Source organism: Typopeltis vanoorti, chromosome 23 (genome assembly GCF_054136105.1).
Source record: "Typopeltis vanoorti isolate ZY-2024b chromosome 23, IOZ_Tvanoo_1.0, whole genome shotgun sequence".
NCBI classification, from domain to species: Eukaryota; Metazoa; Arthropoda; class Arachnida; order Uropygi; family Thelyphonidae; genus Typopeltis; species Typopeltis vanoorti.
The window spans coordinates 95,612,773-95,634,520 of NC_143571.1; the positions used below are offsets into that span (position 1 = coordinate 95,612,773).

A 21,748-nucleotide genomic window follows, 5' to 3' on the forward strand; every position below is an offset into this window, starting at 1 on the left:
CTGCCTAAACATCTCCTGCTCCCCACCCTCTGTACTCCTTGGCTTGTAGCAACACCCCACTAAATATCCTGTCTTGTCCACCTCTACCTCACACCATATGCTTTCAAAACCATTAGTGTCCTTGCCTTCCAAATCCACTCTGAGAAGACATAAATCACTTATCATAAGTAATACTTCATCACCATGTTTTCTCTTCCTATCCTATTGAAAAATGCTATGCCCTGCTACTTCTATTCCTGTTAGTATATCATCTTCTGTCAACCACGTTTTTTCAGAGATCCCAATAATCTTTGGACAGGCTGATGCTATCAGTGCCACCAATTCATCTCCTTTATTCCAGATACTCCTGGCATCAGTATAAAGAATAAAAATGTCACTGTTTCTATACGTATCATTATCCCCCTCCCCTCCAGACTCCACTAGATTCAGCATTACCTGATGTATTCCCCCTTCTTCCAAGTACCTATTCCCACAAGAGGCAACCCCTGATACCATCCACCCTTATAATTGTAGTTTCCTTGCATTGACACACTGACTCATTCAGAGAATAGCAATCTCTCCGGATGCCTACGTCCTTCCTCATTCGAATGCAAGCAGTCTCTTGCATGCAATTCCTTTCTATCCTCAAATGTCCTCCAAGCATCCACATATTCCAAGCCTCTCTCTTTTGACAGATTCTGGCTATCATACTATTTATTATTAATGCTCTTCTCCTCAGCTAATCATTATCATACCTGGGCAACACACTCTATCTTCCCTCTCTGAGTCTTCTTCCATACAACCTGAAGTATGAACCTCAGATCTTTTGCCACCAGATTTACACTGTCTTGCAAGTCATTCATGCCACCATCATAATCATCTCATCCACCCTTTCACTCTGCTTAATTGGAATAGCCACACTTTCTATCATGCCTCCAGGCAAACACTACTCAGGCATTCTATCTTGCACACCATAGATCATTGAGTCTCCATACATCACACCTCTTACCACTCTGTTCCTGCCTTGCTCACCTACATCCTTCTCTCTCCCCTCTAACACTTTCTTTCTTTGTTCCCATACTAACCTGCTGTCCTGGCATCTTTCTATCATAGTTCCAGCACTCTCTCTCTCTCTCTCTCTCGCATTTGTCTCATTCCCTCTCTTCTGTTTCTATTCTCTCCTGTTCTATTATTCCCATAACTCTCTCTCACTCCTACTCTGATTTGCTTTGCATTCATCACTTCCATTTGCTTAATCTCTTCTTTCACACTTTTCAACTCATTCACAAGACATTCCACTTCCTCTTTCAGCACATCTATCTCTCTCTGCAAGCTACTCACTCTTGCTCACCATTCATCCTCCCAACTAAGACCAACTTTAAAAACTTCACAATGATTCAAATTTTTCACACTTCCCACTTTTATTTTTTCATTTACATTCCATTCGTTATCTTCACCCCTCTATCACACTACTCTTCTCTCTAGGTTGGTATTCTCCCACCTGTGACGTGATGCTGCCGAGGTCTGTTATACTAATCTCCAACTCACAAAGTTCTTTCCATTTCCTAGATATGCTATGCAAAATGTAGTCCTTAAATGGGGGAGGACTTAGTGACAAATCATTAGTAAACTGAGCTGCAGCCATCATTCAAATAGTGCACAAAGAACCAAGTACTAAGAACTACTACAACTATACTAAAAATTTTATATCTTTAAGCAGATTTTCCAGAACTGCAAATTACTTTACATTGTGTTATTTAAGGTAGTAAACTCTATAAAAATATAAAAACTAATGAAAATTTACCTTTTTCTTCTCTGAATTTGCACATTAGCATTGACACACACACACTTTTCTGAAAATCCGATGAAAAACATGGAGGGTTAGGGGTGCAGTCCCTCCACCCCACATTGTTCAAAAATTTACGTATAACTTTTGATCCCCAGAATGCTTAACTACTAATAGCCTTCTGTTGACCGGAAGCCTTACCGTTTATTTAATACATACATACGTATACATATGTATGTATTAAATACTATATTCTTACAATAAAGTAAGAATATAGTATTTAATGCCTAAATTCGCCTGAATTCTAGACATCAAAAATGAAAAGATAATGTGAAAAAGAAATAAATTCATATTTATTTACAGATAAAATGATTCATGCATTGATAACGAAGAAGCAGCAATATGATTGCTTTATGGTAGCCTAGTGTAATCAATACGATTGCTTTGCGGTAGTCTAGCCTATACACTAATGAATGAATCGTTATAAAATTTTTATTTTATGCTAATTAATAACAGTTAATGTTATGCAGTTATGAATGCAAATAGTGCCACGTATATGGTCTGTAAGCTTGCTTAAGTTTTGATAAATTTAAACTTTTTAAAATAGATTTGTGTATATTTTATGGTAGTAAAAAGGATAAAATAGACTAGTATATACATATATTTTATGCATTCATGACATACTATTTTCTTATTTATTTATTTTTTTTTTTTTGATATTTCTAAGCTATGTGGTTCATCTGTGAGATTTTTAGATTGTTGCAAATCTCCAAAAAAAATCCAATATACAGGGTGTTCGGGATAAATTTGACATATTTATAATTAATTATATTTTTCCGTAAGTTACATGTATTAACACACACTTCTCTTCATTTAAAAGTTTGGACCCTTCTTCATTCATATACAAGATGTCAGAAAGGATGGATAGCTGGAACCCACCTGAATCATGGAAGAGAATAACTTGTATCATGATGATTCGTGCCCGCCATCAAAATAAGGATATTACGACTGCTGCCCAATGCTCCCTGAATACAGTAAAAACAATCAGGCATGAACTAGAGACTTGCAATGGTGACTACGAGGATGTAGCAAGAAGAAAGATCCCTAGCAGACGATCTGATTGCGTTCGTACAGCAGAATTCCTCACAAATCTGCAGGAACAGGTGTTGAAGAACCCTGGCATTGGAATTCGGGCTTTGTTCGTGGAGTTGCTAACTGTAGTCAAGCCCTGGATAACAAGGGTAGCCAATGGTAGGCCGTATGTATGGCAGCAGGATTCGGCCCCTTGCCACACCTCTGGGAAAAGTCAAAAATGGTTGTCTGAAAATTTCTACGACTTCACCAGTCCAAATGTTTGGCCTCCAAACTCCCCAGACTTTAACCCCATGGATTATTTTGTATGGGGCGCAGTTGAAAAAGACACCAATCGCACTTCCAGTAATACAAAAGCCCAGTTAATGGATAAAATTAAAACAGTTTTTGCGGCCCTTCCCAGGGAGACTGTAGCATCAGCTTGTTCGAGGTTCCGAAGCAGAATTGAAGCTGTGATCGATGCTAATGGTGGTTATTTTGAGTAAATCTTGTTGATAGTATTGTAATTAACTCTGCCTGTAATGTTTTTTTGTCAATTCATTAAATTTAATAGATACAAAGAAGATTTTCTTTTTCCTTACGAAACTGTCAAATTTATCCCGAACACCCTGTATTTATTTAAAAAAAAAAAAAAAAAGCGTATAAGTGGATCGCGCAGTTCAAACCCATATTCTTGAAGTGTCAGCTGTATATATATATATACACTGCATTTACTGCTGAAAATAACTTTGATATAAAGGTTGAAATGTCAAATTATATTTTAATTAAAGTAAGTTCTTAAACATGTTAGTTGTCTCCATAATTATTCGTAATGAATATTCAAGGAAAGACAAGACAGACATTTAGGATGTGAACGACTAAGTGAGCCTTCTCTCAAGTCATGGCTACCCTGAAGCAACTTTAATAATAATAATATCTATCAAAAATAATTATGATATTCAATTAAAGCAATAACTGAATCAGGAAAATAAAAAGAGTTGTCTAACCTTGAAACAAACAGAAATTATGGAAGCCATTTCACTTGGTATCAATATTCAAGTATAGGATGTTATTGATATGGCAATGGGAAAGAAACTCTATTATAGAGGAAACATGCACCCATTTTAATGGTTGAGAGTTACCCAACAATCACTGTATATTTGGATGAATAATAAGGAAAAAGACATAAATGTTACAAGAGTAACAAGGGTTGCCTGGAATGCTAGCAGATAGATCAACTATCTGTGTTATATCATTGCTTTCAAAAAATACTTCATCACTAACAGCTTGAACTTCTGTAAAAATGAAAAATGGAAGTCAGTTGGGACTAGGGGCATTTAAGTCAGATTAAGAATTGGAAGAAAACTTTAGAAAATCAAGATCCAGGAAAGAAATTCACATGAATTTTCAGTGTTCTGAAAGAGCATAAAGGCAGGAAATGAATCTGAAAGAAAGGATAACATGTTTTTTTTTTTTTTAAGTCAGAAAGGATCAAGAATCTCTTCTTGATTCAGTATTATGCATTATATGACATAAGATGTTAAAGTTATGTTATGTCCATACTATGGACATAACTTAAAAAGTACAAGTATTTTGAGCAGCTCAGATAGAAGGCAGTTAGACATGCTAATGAGATTATGCTGGGAATCTCTTCAAAACACAGCACTCTGCAATTTCAATGGATAACAAAATCTTCCTACAATGACATTTTTCTAAAGTACCACTTCAGCTGTTTTACAATTTATCCAACATCTGCCCTCAAACAACAATTTACTACCTCTACATTACGTATCATAATGAAGTAACAGCCTGGTAAATTCTTAATATTATATGATGTCTCCAAAGAGAACATGCCAGACAGCAAGGGACAACAATTGAAGTCCTCCTTTCTCTACACTAAAAATTTTAAGTAAGCGAAGTAACATCCACATGTTGTATGTTACAAGTGCTGAAGTTGGCACATTTCTACTGACATCATTCTGAACACCTGTATATAATTTTTCATAAAGAGAATAATTAGCCAATTTACATAAACTATTAAATTTAAAGCAGTATCCATTTTCAAAATAAACAAACATGATATTAAATTTGGCATTAGTAGTTGGTTAAATAAAGAAAGGGTACTTGGTTTGCTCATTTTTGATCTAACTAGTTATACAATTCTGAAGAGGTAAATCAGGTAAGAATTTATCATATAAAAAACAAACAATAGAAAAATAGTTTTCTGGCAATAAAAATTCTACAGTACTCATGCCCACCTGTGATCTATGCTTTTCACGCCGCTTTACTTCATTAATTACATTTTCATTCTGATTATTTACCAATGGAGACTGATCTTGTGCAGCCATAAGCTGAGCTCTTTCCTTCTGATAAACCTGAAAAATAGTATCAAAACTTATAATTCATCACATTCATATATCAAAACTTTTTGTAATGATATTTGGTCAGCTACATGGTTGAATATGCTACAAAACACTTTCCTCCACCATCCAGGGATGTATTAAATCAAACGTATATGTTATCATTGAAGCATATAAATCAGTTCTTCTATAGCATAACAGATCATTTTAATTAAAGTATGAAATAAAATTTTATTTCACACTTTACCTAGGTATTGTGACTGCATAATTCTTTAAATTCTGTAATAAATCCATTCCTAGTGTCCAACTTATAAAAGCCATCCACAGTTTTGTAATATACTTGTTTATACAATAGTTGAGCCTTGTTAACTATCTGACAGTAGTGTGTAGATACACAATGAACATCTAGATTTAATAAATGAAGTACAAAAAAAGAAAAAGTGCTGAAAAGGTGGTTCCTCATGATTATGGCTAATATCATACTTTGGCATTATGACATTCTCATGGTTCAAGAGAAAACTAACAGTCCATATGGAAGACTCAGATGTTACATCACTAAAGAAGATTATTTAAGTTTTCTATGGCACACAATTATTGGTTAATCATGGAAGTGAAGATAGAATACTTAAGAAATTGAATAAGCATCATAAAAATATAACACAGGAAAAGATAAAGGTGTTTCTTTATTTTCTTTTTTTTTTTTTTTTTGAAGCATACAAGTAGAAAAAGAAAGAAAAAAGTCAGAAAAAAAGATGTGGTTGTAAAGCAAAAGATATTTTCATCTCAACTTCTTCTTTTCAAGGATTAGGCATTTGCTGGTTCTGGCTTAATTAGTCTTCCTCTCTCCCTTTCTTTCCCTTTGGTCTACATCTATACACCTCTTTTGGTAGGCAATATCTCTCCATTCTATACAGATGCTCTTTCCATTCCTTTCTATATTCCCTGATCTTTTCATTTATGTTATATCTAGTTCTTTTCTGATGTCTTCATTTTTCATATATGGTTCAATTTTGTTCATCCTTTAATTGTTCTAAAAAATCACATCTCTGAAGCTTTTATTTATTTTCATCTTTCTTTTTAACTATCCATGTTTCTGAACTATATGTAATGGCCTGGGAGTGGCCATTACTTTGTAAAATTTAAGTTAAGTTTCTCATCTTGTTTTCTTATTCAGTGTCTTTTTAATTGTTCCATAGCTTTCCTGAGATTTCTTTATTTTTTCATCTATAGCTTTATCTTTTAGATATGTTATTATGCAACCAAAATAATTAAGCTGTGTAATCTGGTCTATTATTTTATTTTCTATAACTATTTTTAATCTCAACTTTTAAATGCCATGAATTTTGTTTTCTTTTGAGAAATTTTTAAATTGTACTGTTGGCTCATCATCATCATCAATTTCCTGATATGTACCCCCAAGGGATGTACAGGATATGATAGTAATGATGTAAGTTTTTCACATAGTACTAACTTCCCATTACAATTTTCCCCCAAATCAGTTTGTTACCTGTCAAGACACCAACATTATCAGATCCTATATTTCTATCGTCTAAGGCACTTTTTATTGTATCAATTAAATTCAATAGCTTCTCTCTTGGCACCTTGTCATATGCCTTTTCAAAATCGACAAAACTTAAATACAGATCTTTGTTATATTCCCATAATTCCTCAACTAATTGTCATAAAGTGAAAATCTAATCCTAACAGTCTATTTGGGCTGAATCCAGCTTCCCCTCCACAATCCTTCTCAAGCATTTCTGAAGTATAATTGCATAAATTTTACCAGGAGCACTCAATAGGGAAATATCTCTGTATTTCAGTTTTATTTCCCTTTTTTATATATGGGTACTATGAGAGCTTTACTCCAATCATCTGGAATTGGACATTCTGAACAATGCAGTGCAGTCACTAAAAATTTCATACTTCCTTTCTTGAGCATGCATTTCTGGTCGAATATCATCTACTCCAGCTGCCTTTCCACATTTCAGGCTTTTGATGGCTTTTTCTACTTCAAGTATGGATATGTATTCCTGATTACGTGCCATATGAGTGTTTTTTTTACTACTGTGCTGATTGTTTCTTTTAGCAATTTTTTGAAGTAATTACTCCATTCATCTTTTTCACCACTTTTCATGTTACCTTTATCATCGCTAATTCCTTTTACAGCATTCTTTCCTCCATTTCTGAGCTTTTTCAACAATCTCCAGAATATTTTGCTACCTTCTTAATATGTTTTCTTCTTTTCCTTCACTGCTTCTTTAACTTCCTGTGTCCACCATGGAGTTCTGATTTTTCTATCCTTGCACACAACCTCACCACATGCCTCTCTAGCTGAATCAATCAGCGTTTTCTTCAGGAATTGTCTCTGAATCTCCAAGGTTTGGTTCTTGTTCTCAAACTCTTTCATTTTTTCTTCAATAATGTTTATGTATTTTAGTCTACATAACATTTGACTATGTTATGTAGACTCTTCCAATTCCTTGCCTCTTCTCTCCATATGAATGAATTTGTGCACATTTTTATGCTGGAAAATTGTTAGTAATAACTGTCCATGTCCTGGGAAAAAATCCAACAGGTATTTGCCATTATAATTAACTTTGCTCTTTTCTCCAAATTATCCAAAAAAAATTTTTGTATGCCTGACAATCATTTCCTACTCTGCTGTTTAGATCTCCAACAAGGACAAACTTTTCATTTTTCATTGTGTCAATTGCTTTCTCTAAAGCCTCAAAAAATTCCTCCACTTCTACCTAAAATTCCCCCATTCTCATATTTGCCCACATCACTCTACTTGATACTGCCTAAAATTCAAGAAGATTAGCCTCATATTTAGTGATGAATACCACGGCTACTCCTTCTTTTCCTTGATTGTCATTGTCTGAATATAACATTTTGTATTTATTCTCAGAAAGTTCTCACCAGTTTTTGTCTTTTTTGTTTCAGTCACCCCTATTATGTCGATCTGGTACATATCCAATTCCTCAGCTAACTCTATTTCTTTGCCATTCAGGCATCTTATGTTGATAGTATCGATCTTGAACTCTGGTGACGGTTCCCTGGAAAAAACAATATGTATTGTTGGCTTATTTTGTTTAATTCATAAACTGATTTTTGAAGGTCATCTTCATTGACTTGTAATATAATCTAATATAATATAATCAATCACCATCTCAGCATTGTATTGATAACAGTTCTTCAGGTTAACTGGATACCTTGTTTTAGTGTTCTTTCCAATATTTTAGCAATCTAATCTCTCTCCTTATATATATATATATATATATATATTCCAACAAAATATATCAACATATATATTCCAATTTCAGTAGTCCAATTCCAATTTTTATCGGCATGGGACTACTGAAATTAGTCACTTGTATATCAGTTCTAAAGCCTGTACAAGAACTAGAGGGAATCTGCAATTTCAGTATACCAATGCAAGAAGCATTCAAAAGAAGAGAGAAGAATTTTTGGCATTAGTCAGTGCAATCTTACCAAAAGTTGTAGGCATTAGTGAAACTTGGCTGTCAGCAGAAGATGTGGTCACTGGAACTGAATGTGATGGGTACAGTATTTTCAGGGACGATAGAGAAGATAGAACAGGGGGAGGAGTACTGTTGATGATAGCTGATGTGTTGCAGCCAAAGAAAGTAACATATCAAGATGATAGTCATGTGAACGAGAATTCATTTGAGGCAGTCTGGTGTGAAACCAACACAACAAAATATACAGTTGGATGCTGCTATAAGCCAGGGGGTACATTGAGATATTGAATTCATGCATCAGGAAATTAGTGCAATGAGTGCAGGTTTAGTGATTATTATGGGGATTTTAATTATGGTGATATCAATTGGAAGGAGGAAATATCACTTAGCAAAAAGGAAATGGAGTTCATACATCTTCTACGAGATAATTACTTGAAACAGCACATAACTGAAGGGACACGTGGTGTGAGAGTGTTGGACCTGGTTATTGGTTCAGAGGATATATGCATAAGTAAGGTGTCCTCGTTACCACCAATTGGTGAAAGCGGTCATGTAGTATTGACTTGGGAGGTTGCAAATCTGTGGATTTTTCTGTTAAGAAGGGGTATATACAGAATTACAGGTTAGGTAATTATAAAAATCTTCGGAGTGAGCTTGCAGCTATCCCATGGCAGAACATATTGCAGGGGAAAGATGTTAGCAGTGCATGGGATAAAATCAGCAGGTATCTGAGGAAAGCAATATCAGATTGTGTCTCCATGGGCAGGAAGACAAACAAGGAAGGCGTTACATGGATAAGCAGTAGTATCAAGCTTGATCTGCAAAAAAAGAAAATGTTATGGAGAATGTACAAGGAGAAATGCGATCAGTACACCCATGAGCAGTACAAGGCTCAAGCTAGGAAGGTTACCAGCATAGTAAGAAAAGTTAAATCAGATTATGAGAAGACCTTAGCCAATGAGATCAAAGGTAATCCCAAAGAGAGCTTCTGCTATGTGGGAAGTAAAAGGAAGAATGACTTCGGAAGGATAACTTTAGTGGGTGCTGATGATATTGAGGTGACAAAATCAAATGTAATAATCGAGTTACTGAGTGATCACTTTTCAAAAGTCTATCACCCAAGTGAGGATATCTCTGTACCAATAACTAATGTGAGAATTGAAGCTAAGAAATCAGAGGTATTTAATATATTACAAAATTTAAATGCAAACACTGCTGTAGGTTTAGATGGAATATCAGCTCGGGTGTTGTGTGATTGTGCAAAGAAATTGTCACCCCCTCTTACTTGGATATTTAACTTAAGTTTGAACTCCAGTATGGTCCCTAGGGAGTGGCAGTTAGGCAAAGTGGTTCATTTGCATAAGGGTGGCTCTAAAACTGCAGTAGTTAATTACAGACCAATCACCATCTCAAGAGTAGTGGTAAAAGTATTGGAAAAGTTGGTTAAAGACAAAATTCAAGAATGGGCGGATCAAGATATGATACTCTATAGAGGCCAACATGGTTTTGTTAAAGGTAGATCCTGCCTTAGCAATCTATTAACTTTTCATAATAGAATGACATCTGAGTTGGACAAAGGAAATGGCTACACAGTGGTATTTCTGGATTTTGCTAAGGCTTTTGACAGGATACCCCATGGAACACTGTTACGCAAATTGGAACAGACGGGAATGGATACTAAATTGGTGATATGGATAGGAGAATGGCTCAGGGAGAGATACCAGAAGGTGGTGTATGGAGGAGCTGAGTCCAAGATGAGGCAGGTGACCAGTGGTGTGCCTCAGGGCTCTGTGCTTGGGCCACTGTTGTTTAATTTGTATATAAATGATATAGGAAATGACTTAAAGGAAGATATTCAGTTGTTTGCTGATGATGCACAGTTGGGTAGTGCAATAAAAAATCAAGCTGATGTTGAAAGTTTGCAGAATGATTTAAATAAGCTGGTAGAATGGGCAAAAGGTAATGGATATCAGTTCAATGTGGAAAAGTGTAAAGTCATGCATTTTGGGATTAAACGATTATCAGCTGTGTACTACATTGATGGAACAGTACTCCAAGAGATTGATGAGGCTAGGGACTTAGGGGTGTTGGTAGATAGGGAGATGAAGTTCAGGGGACACATTGCTAAGGTGTCCAAGATTGGACATAGGATTACTTGGTTGTTGAGGAACACACTGACATCCAGAGATAAAGAGGTTATTATTCCCCTTTATAAAGCATTGATACTTCCACATTTGGATTACTGTGCTCAAGTCTGGTCAACTGGATTCCTTGGAGATGAAGAGGCTATGGAGAGGGTTCAGAGAAGAGTGACTAAGTTGGTGAGTGATGTAAAAAATGCTGTCTATATTGATAGATTGAGAGTTTGTGGATTGCAGAGGTTGGTTGATAGGTGGAGAAGAGGGGATATGATAGAAACATTTAAATTACTGAAAGTTTTTTTTAGGATTGATGCAGGGGAAATGTTTCAGCTGTGTGATAGTAATGGAAGAATAAGAGGTCATCCCTGAAAATGAAAGAAGAGTGTGGTTAACAAGGGTGTGAGAACAAGGTTTTTTGCCTGGAGGGTGGTGAATGAGGGGAATTCATTGCCTGACTTAGTTGTGAGCTATTCATCTGTAAATGAATTCAAGAAGAGATATGACAGATATTGTTTTTGCTAGTTTGGGTCTCCCGCGATGAGTCTACTGACTCCATGGAGATACCCGTAATAATAATAATAATAATAATAATAATATATATTGAATCCCTTTCTGACACCCTGATTTAGTTCAATCTCTTCTGTTAATTTATTATCTAACTGTATTTTTGTATCTTTATATAAACTTTGTATAGTTTGCACCAAATGTAACAGATATCCATGTTTTTTCAATATATTCCATAGTTTTTCTCGGTATATTTTATAAAAAGCTTTCTTGTAATCTATAAAGGCCATATGAGTCGAAAATTAAATTCTTGTTTTTTTTCAATAATTTGTTTTAGCACATAAATACTGTCTGTACATGATCTTTCATGTCTGAAACCATTTTGTAGTTCTGAGAGTAGATTGTTTGCAATATTTCTAAGTCTTTTATTCAGGATTTGATGAGTCCTTGACTCCCTGAGGTTAAGACCTCAGGGAGTCTAAATAAAATAATATTTTATTGTAAATTTTGTAACCTATATTTTAATAAACTTATTCCTCCGTTATTTCCACAATCATCTCAGTATCCTTTCTTCTCATCTCATCTTTATACCCTCTTTTACCTTATGGTGTCGAAGGTTTATTAATCATTGGACCTCAAACCATTCACAGGATAAGGTAGTCAGCCCTATGCCCTGGTGTATCCTATGTCCTGTAGTGCTGAGTTCTCAAGGCCAGGATGAAAAACCCCAGGATAAACTGGGGAAAAAACCTTACTGTCCACGCCAAAGATTGGCTAACTTGGCTATCGCTGAGGAAGATCCTTCAGCTCCTCACATCAATGACAGGATTCGAACCTAGGACACTCCTTCCCCAGGCATATGGTTGCAAAGCGCACAGCCACTAGGCTAACCGCATGGACATATCCTTTCTTAAATATAGATATAACCTTAGCGTTTAACCAATCTGATGGAACCTCACATTACCTCCAACAGTTATTTATTAATTTTAAAAATCTGTGATTAAATATTCTCCACCATATTTCCAAAGCTCTGTATTTATGTCATCTAATCCTTTATTGCTTCTTTTAGTTCTTGCAATTTTATTAGTTCTAAATCAGTGCTGATTTCTTGATTATTATTTTCTGTTTTTAAATTTGGGTCATGATGTAAATTCTTATGTTCTATCCATTGTTTCTCTTGTATTATGTTGTAATAGATTTCATGGTATGATATGAACACAGATGGAAGAAAATAACTATTTATTAACTTAAAAGCTATTGTATTATGTTGATCTGTGCTGTATCTCTTTCTTTGTTATTTAATTTCCTTAATATTTTGTAGGCTATGTCCTGTTTTGCATGTATGTCTTTTTCTATTTTATTAATAAATCTGTCCCAAGAATCTTGGTGAGCTTTCTATACTATGGTTTTAGCTATATTATTTTTGTTTTTGTATATTTCTTCTGTTTCCTTTGTATGTTTTTGAAGGAGTGATTTGTATGCCATTTTTTATTGCATTTTCTATACCTGTGTTCCAGATTTTTAATGCTTTTCTTTTTAATATTTTATTTTTCTTTCCAAGTACTTCAGAGGCTGCTTTATGGATTATCTTTATTAAAGTTTTCCTTTCTTCTTTTATATCTTCATTGATTTGGGATTCTTTTAGGTAATCCGTTAATCGTGATTGATATAGCATTCCAATGCGTTCTTCTCGTAATAGACATACTTTGTATATCTATTACTTGTTCTATTTCTTATTTACTTCCTTTCTTCAACTGCTAGTATTTCTATTTTAGAGACAACTAAATAATGATTTGAAAAAATTTCACTTCCTCTGCCAGCATGGTTGGCCAAGTGGTTAGCATATTATTATTCAGGCTTCCATGGAGTCAAAAGACTCATTGTGAGAGGTCCTTCCTAGGAAACACAAAGTCTATCATACCAGTCTTTGAACTCATTGACCGTTCTTGCTCTTATCACTTTATCAGGCAATGCATTCCACATTTCAACAATCCTCCATGCAAAGAAACCACCCCTCATCCTCTTGCTCACAGCTTCCTTTTGTAACTGCTCTCCAGCCTAAAAAGGATGCAGGTTTGAATCCTGCCATGGGCATGGATTTTGTGATTGTCTGTGAAAATACTAGTGGTGGTGGTGGACAGTAGATGGTGAGCTTCGCTGTAGTTGGTGGAGATGAATAGCAGTAGAGTAGGTGCCCTCCATCAATGAGTCTTTGTGCTCCCTGGAGGTGTCATGTAATAATAATAATAATAAAAAACATGTACAGCACTCACATGTGGAGCTAGTTTCTGATTAGTAATGATATAATCAATCATAGATCTTGTTTCTCTGCCATTCCAAGTATATTTATTTATATTCTTTTTTTTTAAAAAGTATTGGTTATTTTAAAATTATTGAAAATACAGAAGTCTAATGTGTTTGACCACTGTTATTCAATGTTCCATATTCATCTGTATTTTCCTAAGACATTTGGGATTGGATTATTTTCACTTCTAGCATTAAGATCTCCTGCTATTAATATATAGTCATTTTATTACATTTATTTAAATATTTTTTTAGTTCCTCATAAAACTGTCTGGAATCCTCTTTTCTACCTTCTTTAGGTAGAAAAGAGGATTCCATTATATACTCCTATGATTTTTAAGTAGCTTCTATTTGTGTTTAATTTAACTGTTATAATTCGATCATTTACAAAACTGTACTTTCGTATTCTATTTTTCCATTTATTATCAATTAAAATGGCCCATCACTAGAAGCTCTGATATGTTGATCCACTCCACTGTATAGCATAGTAAAACCATCTATATCTTTTGTTTCCTTTACTTTCTTTTTTGATTCTGTTATCACAGCTATATTAATATTTTTAGTTCTTTTACCAATTCTAATTCCTTTGTTGTTATGCTTTGCACATTCCACATAGCTACTTTTAATATGTCCAAGCTTCCTAATCATTTACCTTTATTCTTTCTCGGTCGTTTTCTGTTGTTTTGGCCTGATGAATTTTCCAGCTCCAGTGACTGAGTTATAGCAATTTTTCACTTAAGATAACTAGCCTTATGCAAAATCACCATAAAACACCCCGAGTTTCCTCATTATATCTTCCATGATGCCTTTCATTAGGGCAGAACCTGTACATTTTTGTCAGGTCTGATATCCCACACCAAATGTTATCAAGACTAGGGATCTCCTTTCTACGATCTGCTCTGGCTCAAGTTTCTCCCTATCTCACTTCATTGCCTTTATTTTCTGTCTCCATTGTTCTCCAAATTCCAAACAACTTCACTGACCTCTATGACTAACTATTTCTGAAAGACGATCACATACAGTCAAACTACTCCAACAGTGAGATAATCTTCCTCAGCGATTTCAATCTCCACAATTCCAACTGGCTTCCTTCCCCACCTTTACAAACTATGCTGTTAAAGAGGCCAAACTGTTTGTTTGTGCTAATTTACAAATGTTTATTTCATGTGGGGGTGCTTAGGGATCAAAGCTATATAACTGAGAGGAGACCTCCATATAGCCTTTAAAAGAATGCAGAGAACCGACCAGGGCTTCTGACCTAATGTCCAATCCTCACCCTCTTGTGGTGCACCCTGTTGGGTATCTACCTGGATACTGAACGAACGAGGATGGGCTGGCAGTTAGAGATTTAACTGACCAAATTGTATTCTTATTGGCTTAAACCAAAATACAAAATGATGGTACAACATGACAGAATTTCATGCCGGCTGGGGCGTCACCTGGTTAAACAAGCCCCCCCCCCCCTGGTTGTTTTCGCCAGGAAACCAGGACAAACAGCGAAAAGTCAGCAACTGGAAGAAATCCTAAAACACACACCCCAACTCAACATCACCAGAGTTAAAGATCGGTACTATCAACATAAGAAGCCTGAATGGCAAAGAAATAGAGTCAGTTGAGGAATTGGATACATACCAGATCGACATAATAGGGGTGACTGAAACAAAAAAGACAAAAGCTGGTGAGATCTTTCTGAGCAATAAATACCAAATGCTATATTCAGGCAATGACAATCAAGAAAAAGAATGAGTAGCCATAATATTCAACACTAAATACAAGGCTAATCTTCTTGAATGGCAGGCAGTCTCAAGTAGAGTGATGTGGGCAAATATGAGAATGGGGAACTGGACAATGAGACTTATTTGTGCCTATGATCCCACAGAAGGTTCTACTTAGACAGAAGTGGAGGAATTTTTTGAGGCTTTAGAGAAAGCAACTGACACAATGAAAAAGAAAAAGTTGGTCCTTGTTGGGGATCTAAATAGAAGAGTAGGAAATGATTGTCAAACACAAAATTATTTGGGAAAATTTGGAGAAAAGAGCAAAGCTAATAATAATGGCAAATACCCATTGGATTTCTGCTTAGGACATGGACTGGTTATTACTAACACCATGTTCCAACATAAAAATGTGCACAAATTCACATGGAGAGAAGTGGCCAGGAATAAGAAAAGTCTCATTGACTATTATTGTTGATAGTGATGTTTTCTCCTTGGTGCAGGACACTAGAGTGTACAGAGGATTTGAAATTGGAAGTGATCACCATTTAGTCTTGAGCAGGATAAAATTGAATTTCATATTGAAAAGAAGAACGTGTAAGAAAGTTTAAAAAAAAAAAATCAGAACTCCATGGTGGACACACGAAGTTAAAGAGACAGTGAAGGAAAAGAAAAATGCATATCAAAAGTTCCTGGCAATTAAGTCAGTTTGTGCTCTTAGAAAATACAGAGATCAATGTAAGGAAGCTAATCACTGTGTAAAATTAGCTAAACAAAAGTCACGGGAGGACTTTGGCAAGAACATAGAAAATAAATAAAAAGAAGGTGGCAAGATATTCTAGAGGTTGTTGAAGAAGCTCAGAAATGGAGGAAAGAGTGTTGTAAAAGGAATTAGAGATGATAAAGGTGACATGAAAACCAGAGAAAATGATATCGTTAAAGTATGGAGTAATTACTTCGAAAAATGACACAAGCAGTGATAGCACAGTGGTAAAAAAATACACTCAACAGCCATACAGTCAAGCATACATATCTATACTTGAAGTAGAAAAAGCCATCAAAGGCTTGAAATGTGGAAAGGCAGCAGGAATAGATGATATTCGACCAGAAATGCTGAAGTATGGAGGTATAAAAGTCTTACAGTGGCTGCACTGCATAGTTCAGAAGGCTTGGACAGAGGGACAAATTCCAGATGATTGGAATAGACTTCTCATAGTACCCATATATAAAAAGGGAAATAAAATTGAATGTGAGAATTACAGAGGTATTTCCCTACAGAGTGTTCCTGGTAAGATTTATGCAAGTATACTTGAGAAACGGTTGAGAAGAATTGTAAAAGAAAGTTGGTGAAGAACAAGCTGGTTTCAGGTGAAATAGAGGCTGTCAGGATCCTATCTTCACTTTACGACAAATAGTGGAGAAATCGTGGGAATATAACAAAGATCTGTATTTAAGTTTTGTAGATCTGGAAAAGGCATGCCAAGAGAGAAGCTATTCCAAACGCTACAGTTATATGGTGTTAGTGGGGCATTATATCAAGCCATAGCTTAGTCTTTATTTGAGTTGTAAATCAGCAGTTAGAATTTAAGGAAGTACAGGAAGATGGTTTAATGTTAAATCTGGTGTCAGACAAGGATGTACATTATCCACTCTGTTATTCATTATCTAAATGGATCACATTATGAAGGAAAGTGGTATTAAACCTGATATCAAAATTGGAGATGTTAATGTCAGCTCTTTGTTTTATGCAGACAATGTAGTAATTCTAAATAAATCCTACAAGTCTGCAAGATTCCCTGACTAAATTGAATAACTGTTGTAATAGATATGATATGAAGGTCAGCAATAAAAAGACAAAGACAATGAAAATAGGCAGAATCACTGAAAATGTCAATTGCATTGTGAATGGAGAACCTGTGGAACAAGTAAAACATTTCAGCTACTTAGGCACAATTTTTAGTGAAGATGGTAAATTAAATATGGATATAGACAACAGAATCAACAAAGCTGGTATGTAGGAAGTCAACTGAATAAATTTATATGAAATAAGAGAGAAATTAAGCAAAACACTAAATTAGCTATATATAAGACTGTGTTCAAACCAATTTTAACTTATTGATCTGATAGCTGGGTTAGAAGTAAAACACTTGACCAAAGACTAGAGACCACAGATATGAGAGTTATGAGAAAGATTAGGGGCATGAACAGATGGCATCAATGGCAATATCATTTTAAAAATGAGAATATTAGGAAAGAACTTGACATTGTTAGCATCCAGGAATGTGTTAGCAGAGATAATCTCAGGTGGTATGTTCACTTAAACAGAATTAGAGAGGAAAGATTAGCAAAACAAGTGTTCTCTGCCAAGTTGGCAGGAAAAAGACCCAGAGAAAGACCAAGATATAGGTGAATTGATATGGTAAAAAGTGCCTTAGACGATAGAAATATAAGATGTGATAATGTTGGAGTGACAAGTAACAGATTGATTTGGAGAAAAATTGTGGTTAGGAAGTTAGTAATGATGTAAATTTTTCATGTAGTACTATCATATCCTGTACACCCCTTGAGGGTACATGGCAGGAATTTGATGATGATGATGATGATTTAATGTGTTTGTTTACAAATGCCAAAAGTATGAGAAATAAGGGAGATGAAATATTTTCACTGATTGAGTTTATTCATCCCAAAATCATTGGAATAAGTAAAACATGGTTGAACGAAGATGATATTCTAACAGGAATAGAAATGGAAGGATACAGTATTTTTCGTGAGGATAAAAAAAAAGGACAAGGATGGAGGGAAGTGCTGTTGATGATATCAGGTGAATTATGTCCACATAAGGTAGACATGAAAGAGGGAAAGGGAAATAGTGGCAATGGTTATGAGGCAGTGTGGTGTAATGTGAAGGTAGAGAGTGAGACATATTTAGTTGGATGTTGCTATAGGCCCAGGAATGTGGAGGGTGGTGACAAAGAAATGTATAAATTTGGATTAGTGAACAAGGAAGGGTAATTATTATGAGTGATTTTAATTACGGTGATATGGATTAGAATGAAGAGATAGTATTTGGGAATAAGGAAATTAAATTTCTTGAGTACTTGAGAGATAACTACCTCAGGCAGCACGTGAAGGAGGGCATGCAAGGATCGAGAGTTCTAGATCTGATCATTTCATCAGAGGATGTAATTGTGAGTTTCGCACTTTCCTTCAGTTGGTAGAAGTAATCACCTGGGTTGTGGCTAGCCATATGCAGACTTTTATGAGGAAAGGATATATGTGGAATTATAAGGCTGGTGATTATGAGAAACTTAAGACACAGCTTGGAGCTATAGTATGGAAAGAGGAGTTGAGCAGTTGAGCAGGATATAAATGCTGCTTGAAAACTGACAAAGAAATACATAACTTAATGTGTGAATGTATTCTGAAGGTCAAAAGGCTAAATAAGGTAGTAGGTGAATAATGGATGAATGTGGAGCTTAAGAATGAAAGATGGAAAAAGAAGGTACTTTGGAGAAAGTACAAGATGAATAATGGTAATAATCAATTACCAAGAGTATAAAAAACAAGCCAGGAGAGTGACTCAGTAAGGAAAACAAAATTGCAGTACGAGCAAAAATTGGCAAATCAGGTGAATAAAAGCCCTAGAGGGAGTTGTGGCAAGTAGAAGGAAGAATTATCATGGTAAGATGATGTTAATGGATGAAAATCGTAGGATGGTAACTGCTGCTGAGGACATTGTTCTATTCAGTGATGAATTCACAATGGTGTTTCATCCTGACCAGGGTGGAATCAAGAGGAACTTAAGTGTAGAGGATATAGGAGAGGATGGCTTAATTTTGAGTGAGCAGGAAGTATTTGAGGAAATAAACAAACTTCATGTCAATAAGGCAATAGGTTTGATGACATCACCATGCATCTTACGGGAATGTAATAGGGAATTGGCAGTGGCATTGGCATGCTTGTTTAATAAGAATCCTGCAACAGCACTGATTCCAAGGGACCTGTACTGTTGTAAGAGGGTAAAATTGTTCCACTGCATAAAGGTAGTGATAAGGCAGTAGCTTCAAATTATAAGCCAATTTGTATATCTGGAGTTGTGGTGAACTGGAAAGATTGGTGAGAAGTAGGATACAGAAATGGGTTCATAAGACCAGTATTCCCTGCAGTTATTAGCATAGGTTTGTTAAAGGGAGATCATGTTTCACTAATTTACTTATGTACTATAACAAGGTGACAAATACCTTGGACATGGGAGAAGCATATACAATGGTGTACTTGGATTTTGCAAAAGCTTTTGACAGACTGCCACACAACAAGCTGGTAAATAAGTTGAAACATTTGGGATTTGATAACAGACTTCTGAGTTGGATCAGTGACTGGCTGTTCAGATAGGTATCAGAAAGTTGTATATGGTGGTGCTGTGATGTACTACAGGAGTCAGTTTTGGGACTTTTGTTGTTCAATTTGTATGTTAATGATATTGGGTTGAGTTTAAGTAATGATATGCAGCTGTTTGAAAATGATACAAAACTGGAGAGAGAGCAATGCAGAGTCAAGTGGATGTTATGGCCTTACAAGAGGACTTGAATAGATTGCATGAATGGGTAGGCAAGCAGAACTGTCAGATCAATGTTGCAAAGTGTAAGGTTGTGAGAACTGGTAAGCAACAATGGGATGCATAGTATATACTTGGAGTAACTTTAAAGGAAGTAGAGGAGATGAGAGTTCTAGGAGTGATGGTAGACAAGGATCTGAAATTCAGGGGCCACATTGCACAAGTTATGATGACATCACACAGGATAATGGCAATGATGCATAGGACCTTGACATGCAGAAATACATGTAAGACATTATGATGCCATTGTATAAGGCCTTGATCAGGCCTCATATGGATATATGAGGATATGGATTATTTGTGCACAGATTTGTTCACCAGGTTTTCATGGTGATGAGGATATGTTGGAAGGATTCCAGAGAAGATTCCCAAAGGTGATCAGTGGTCTTTGGAATGTAGAGTATGAGAACAGATTGAGAGAATGTAAGTTGCAAAGTCTCATGAAGGGGAGAGGGAGATATGACTGAGACCTTGCTAGTCAGGGGTTGTTATCAGCTTGACATGGAAGAGATTTTTTCATAGAATGGGTGGTGGTGGTTGGGGGGTAGAATAAGAAGGCCATCTCTGGAAACAGTATAAGGAGGGTGTGAGCAGGGGAGTGAGGAGAAGTTTCTTTGCATGGAGAGTGGAACGTATTGCCTGAGTGTGTGTGTTGTGAATGTAGCAGTGGCGGCCTGTACATAAGCACTGCGACACTGCAGCACCCCCAAGGAAATAATAAAAAATTTAAATTTTGTTTGTGCTTATAAATAACAACAATGCTTACAACATTATATAAATTCAATACAACATGTTAAAGGTTACAGCTTATGTTTTGACAGTGATTGAATAGTTAATACAGCAATCCCTCGCTTAATGCGCCCCCAATTAGTGGGTCATTTTTTTCGATACCCAAATTTGATTAGTGTAGCTCTAAAATTCAATTAGTGTGCCTATATACATTTTAAAAATAAATGTTACAGATTTAAAAAAATTTCCATTGACACATTTTTATGGCTAACTATTTTAAAAAATCACTCACCAGAATGAAATAATTTAGTTAGCGATTTGAAACATTTTACAAAGTTATTTTTTAATGGCATACCACACTATTTCCATGTACACTATGTTCCAAATTTACGGCCAAAATTTATGTCGTCTGCTTTACATAGCATTTTGCTGATCATATATAGTAGAATTGTTTTCCTAACCTTTAATCATGAGTAAAAGAATTAGTAAGCAAAAAATAGAAGTCTGAAAATGATTCGAAAAGTAATCTGATTGGAAGAAAAATTTGAAATAATAAAGAAAAATGAACAAGGTGAATCCAGAGCAAAGATAGGACAAGAACACAAAAATGGGTGAATCAACTGCTGAATACAAAAAGAAAAGTAGGACTGCTTCAAGTTCATCATGCATGCATTCAATCATTATAATACATCCAAGTATTATAATGATTGAATTAGAGACTTCTTTTTACACGGAACGAAGATTGTAACCAAAAACAGATCCCGCTAAACACTGGCCTTATTAAATCAAAAGCATTAAACCTCATTGCAACCTTGAAAGAAAGAGCTATCGATGATGGAAAAGAAAAAGAATTCCACGCTAGTGCTGGGTGATTTGAGCATTTCAAAAAGAGAAATAGCCTACTTAATGTTCTAATCACAGGCGAAGCTGCAAATGCAGATAAGGAGATATCCAGAGATTTTGAAGAAAATTGTGTAAGAAGGGGACTATTGCGATCAACAAATATTTAATGTCGATGAAACCGGCCTTTTTTTTTTTGGAAGCAAATGCCTTCCAAGACTT

The 21,748-nt window shown here is 35.5% G+C and overlaps 1 protein-coding gene across 4 annotated transcripts in view; it reads right to left on the reverse strand.

Moving 5' to 3' along the window:
- LOC150094086 (uncharacterized) overlaps positions 1 to 21,748 on the reverse strand; it is a 608,624-nt gene that overhangs the window by 50,129 nt on the left and 536,747 nt on the right. For all 4 annotated transcript variants that reach the window (XM_090413217.1, XM_090413213.1, XM_090413214.1 and 1 more), the window contains one exon: positions 5,095 to 5,211. In XM_090413217.1, the coding sequence (XP_090269343.1) occupies positions 5,095 to 5,211 (117 nt within the window). The remainder of the gene's footprint in view (positions 1 to 5,094; positions 5,212 to 21,748) is intronic.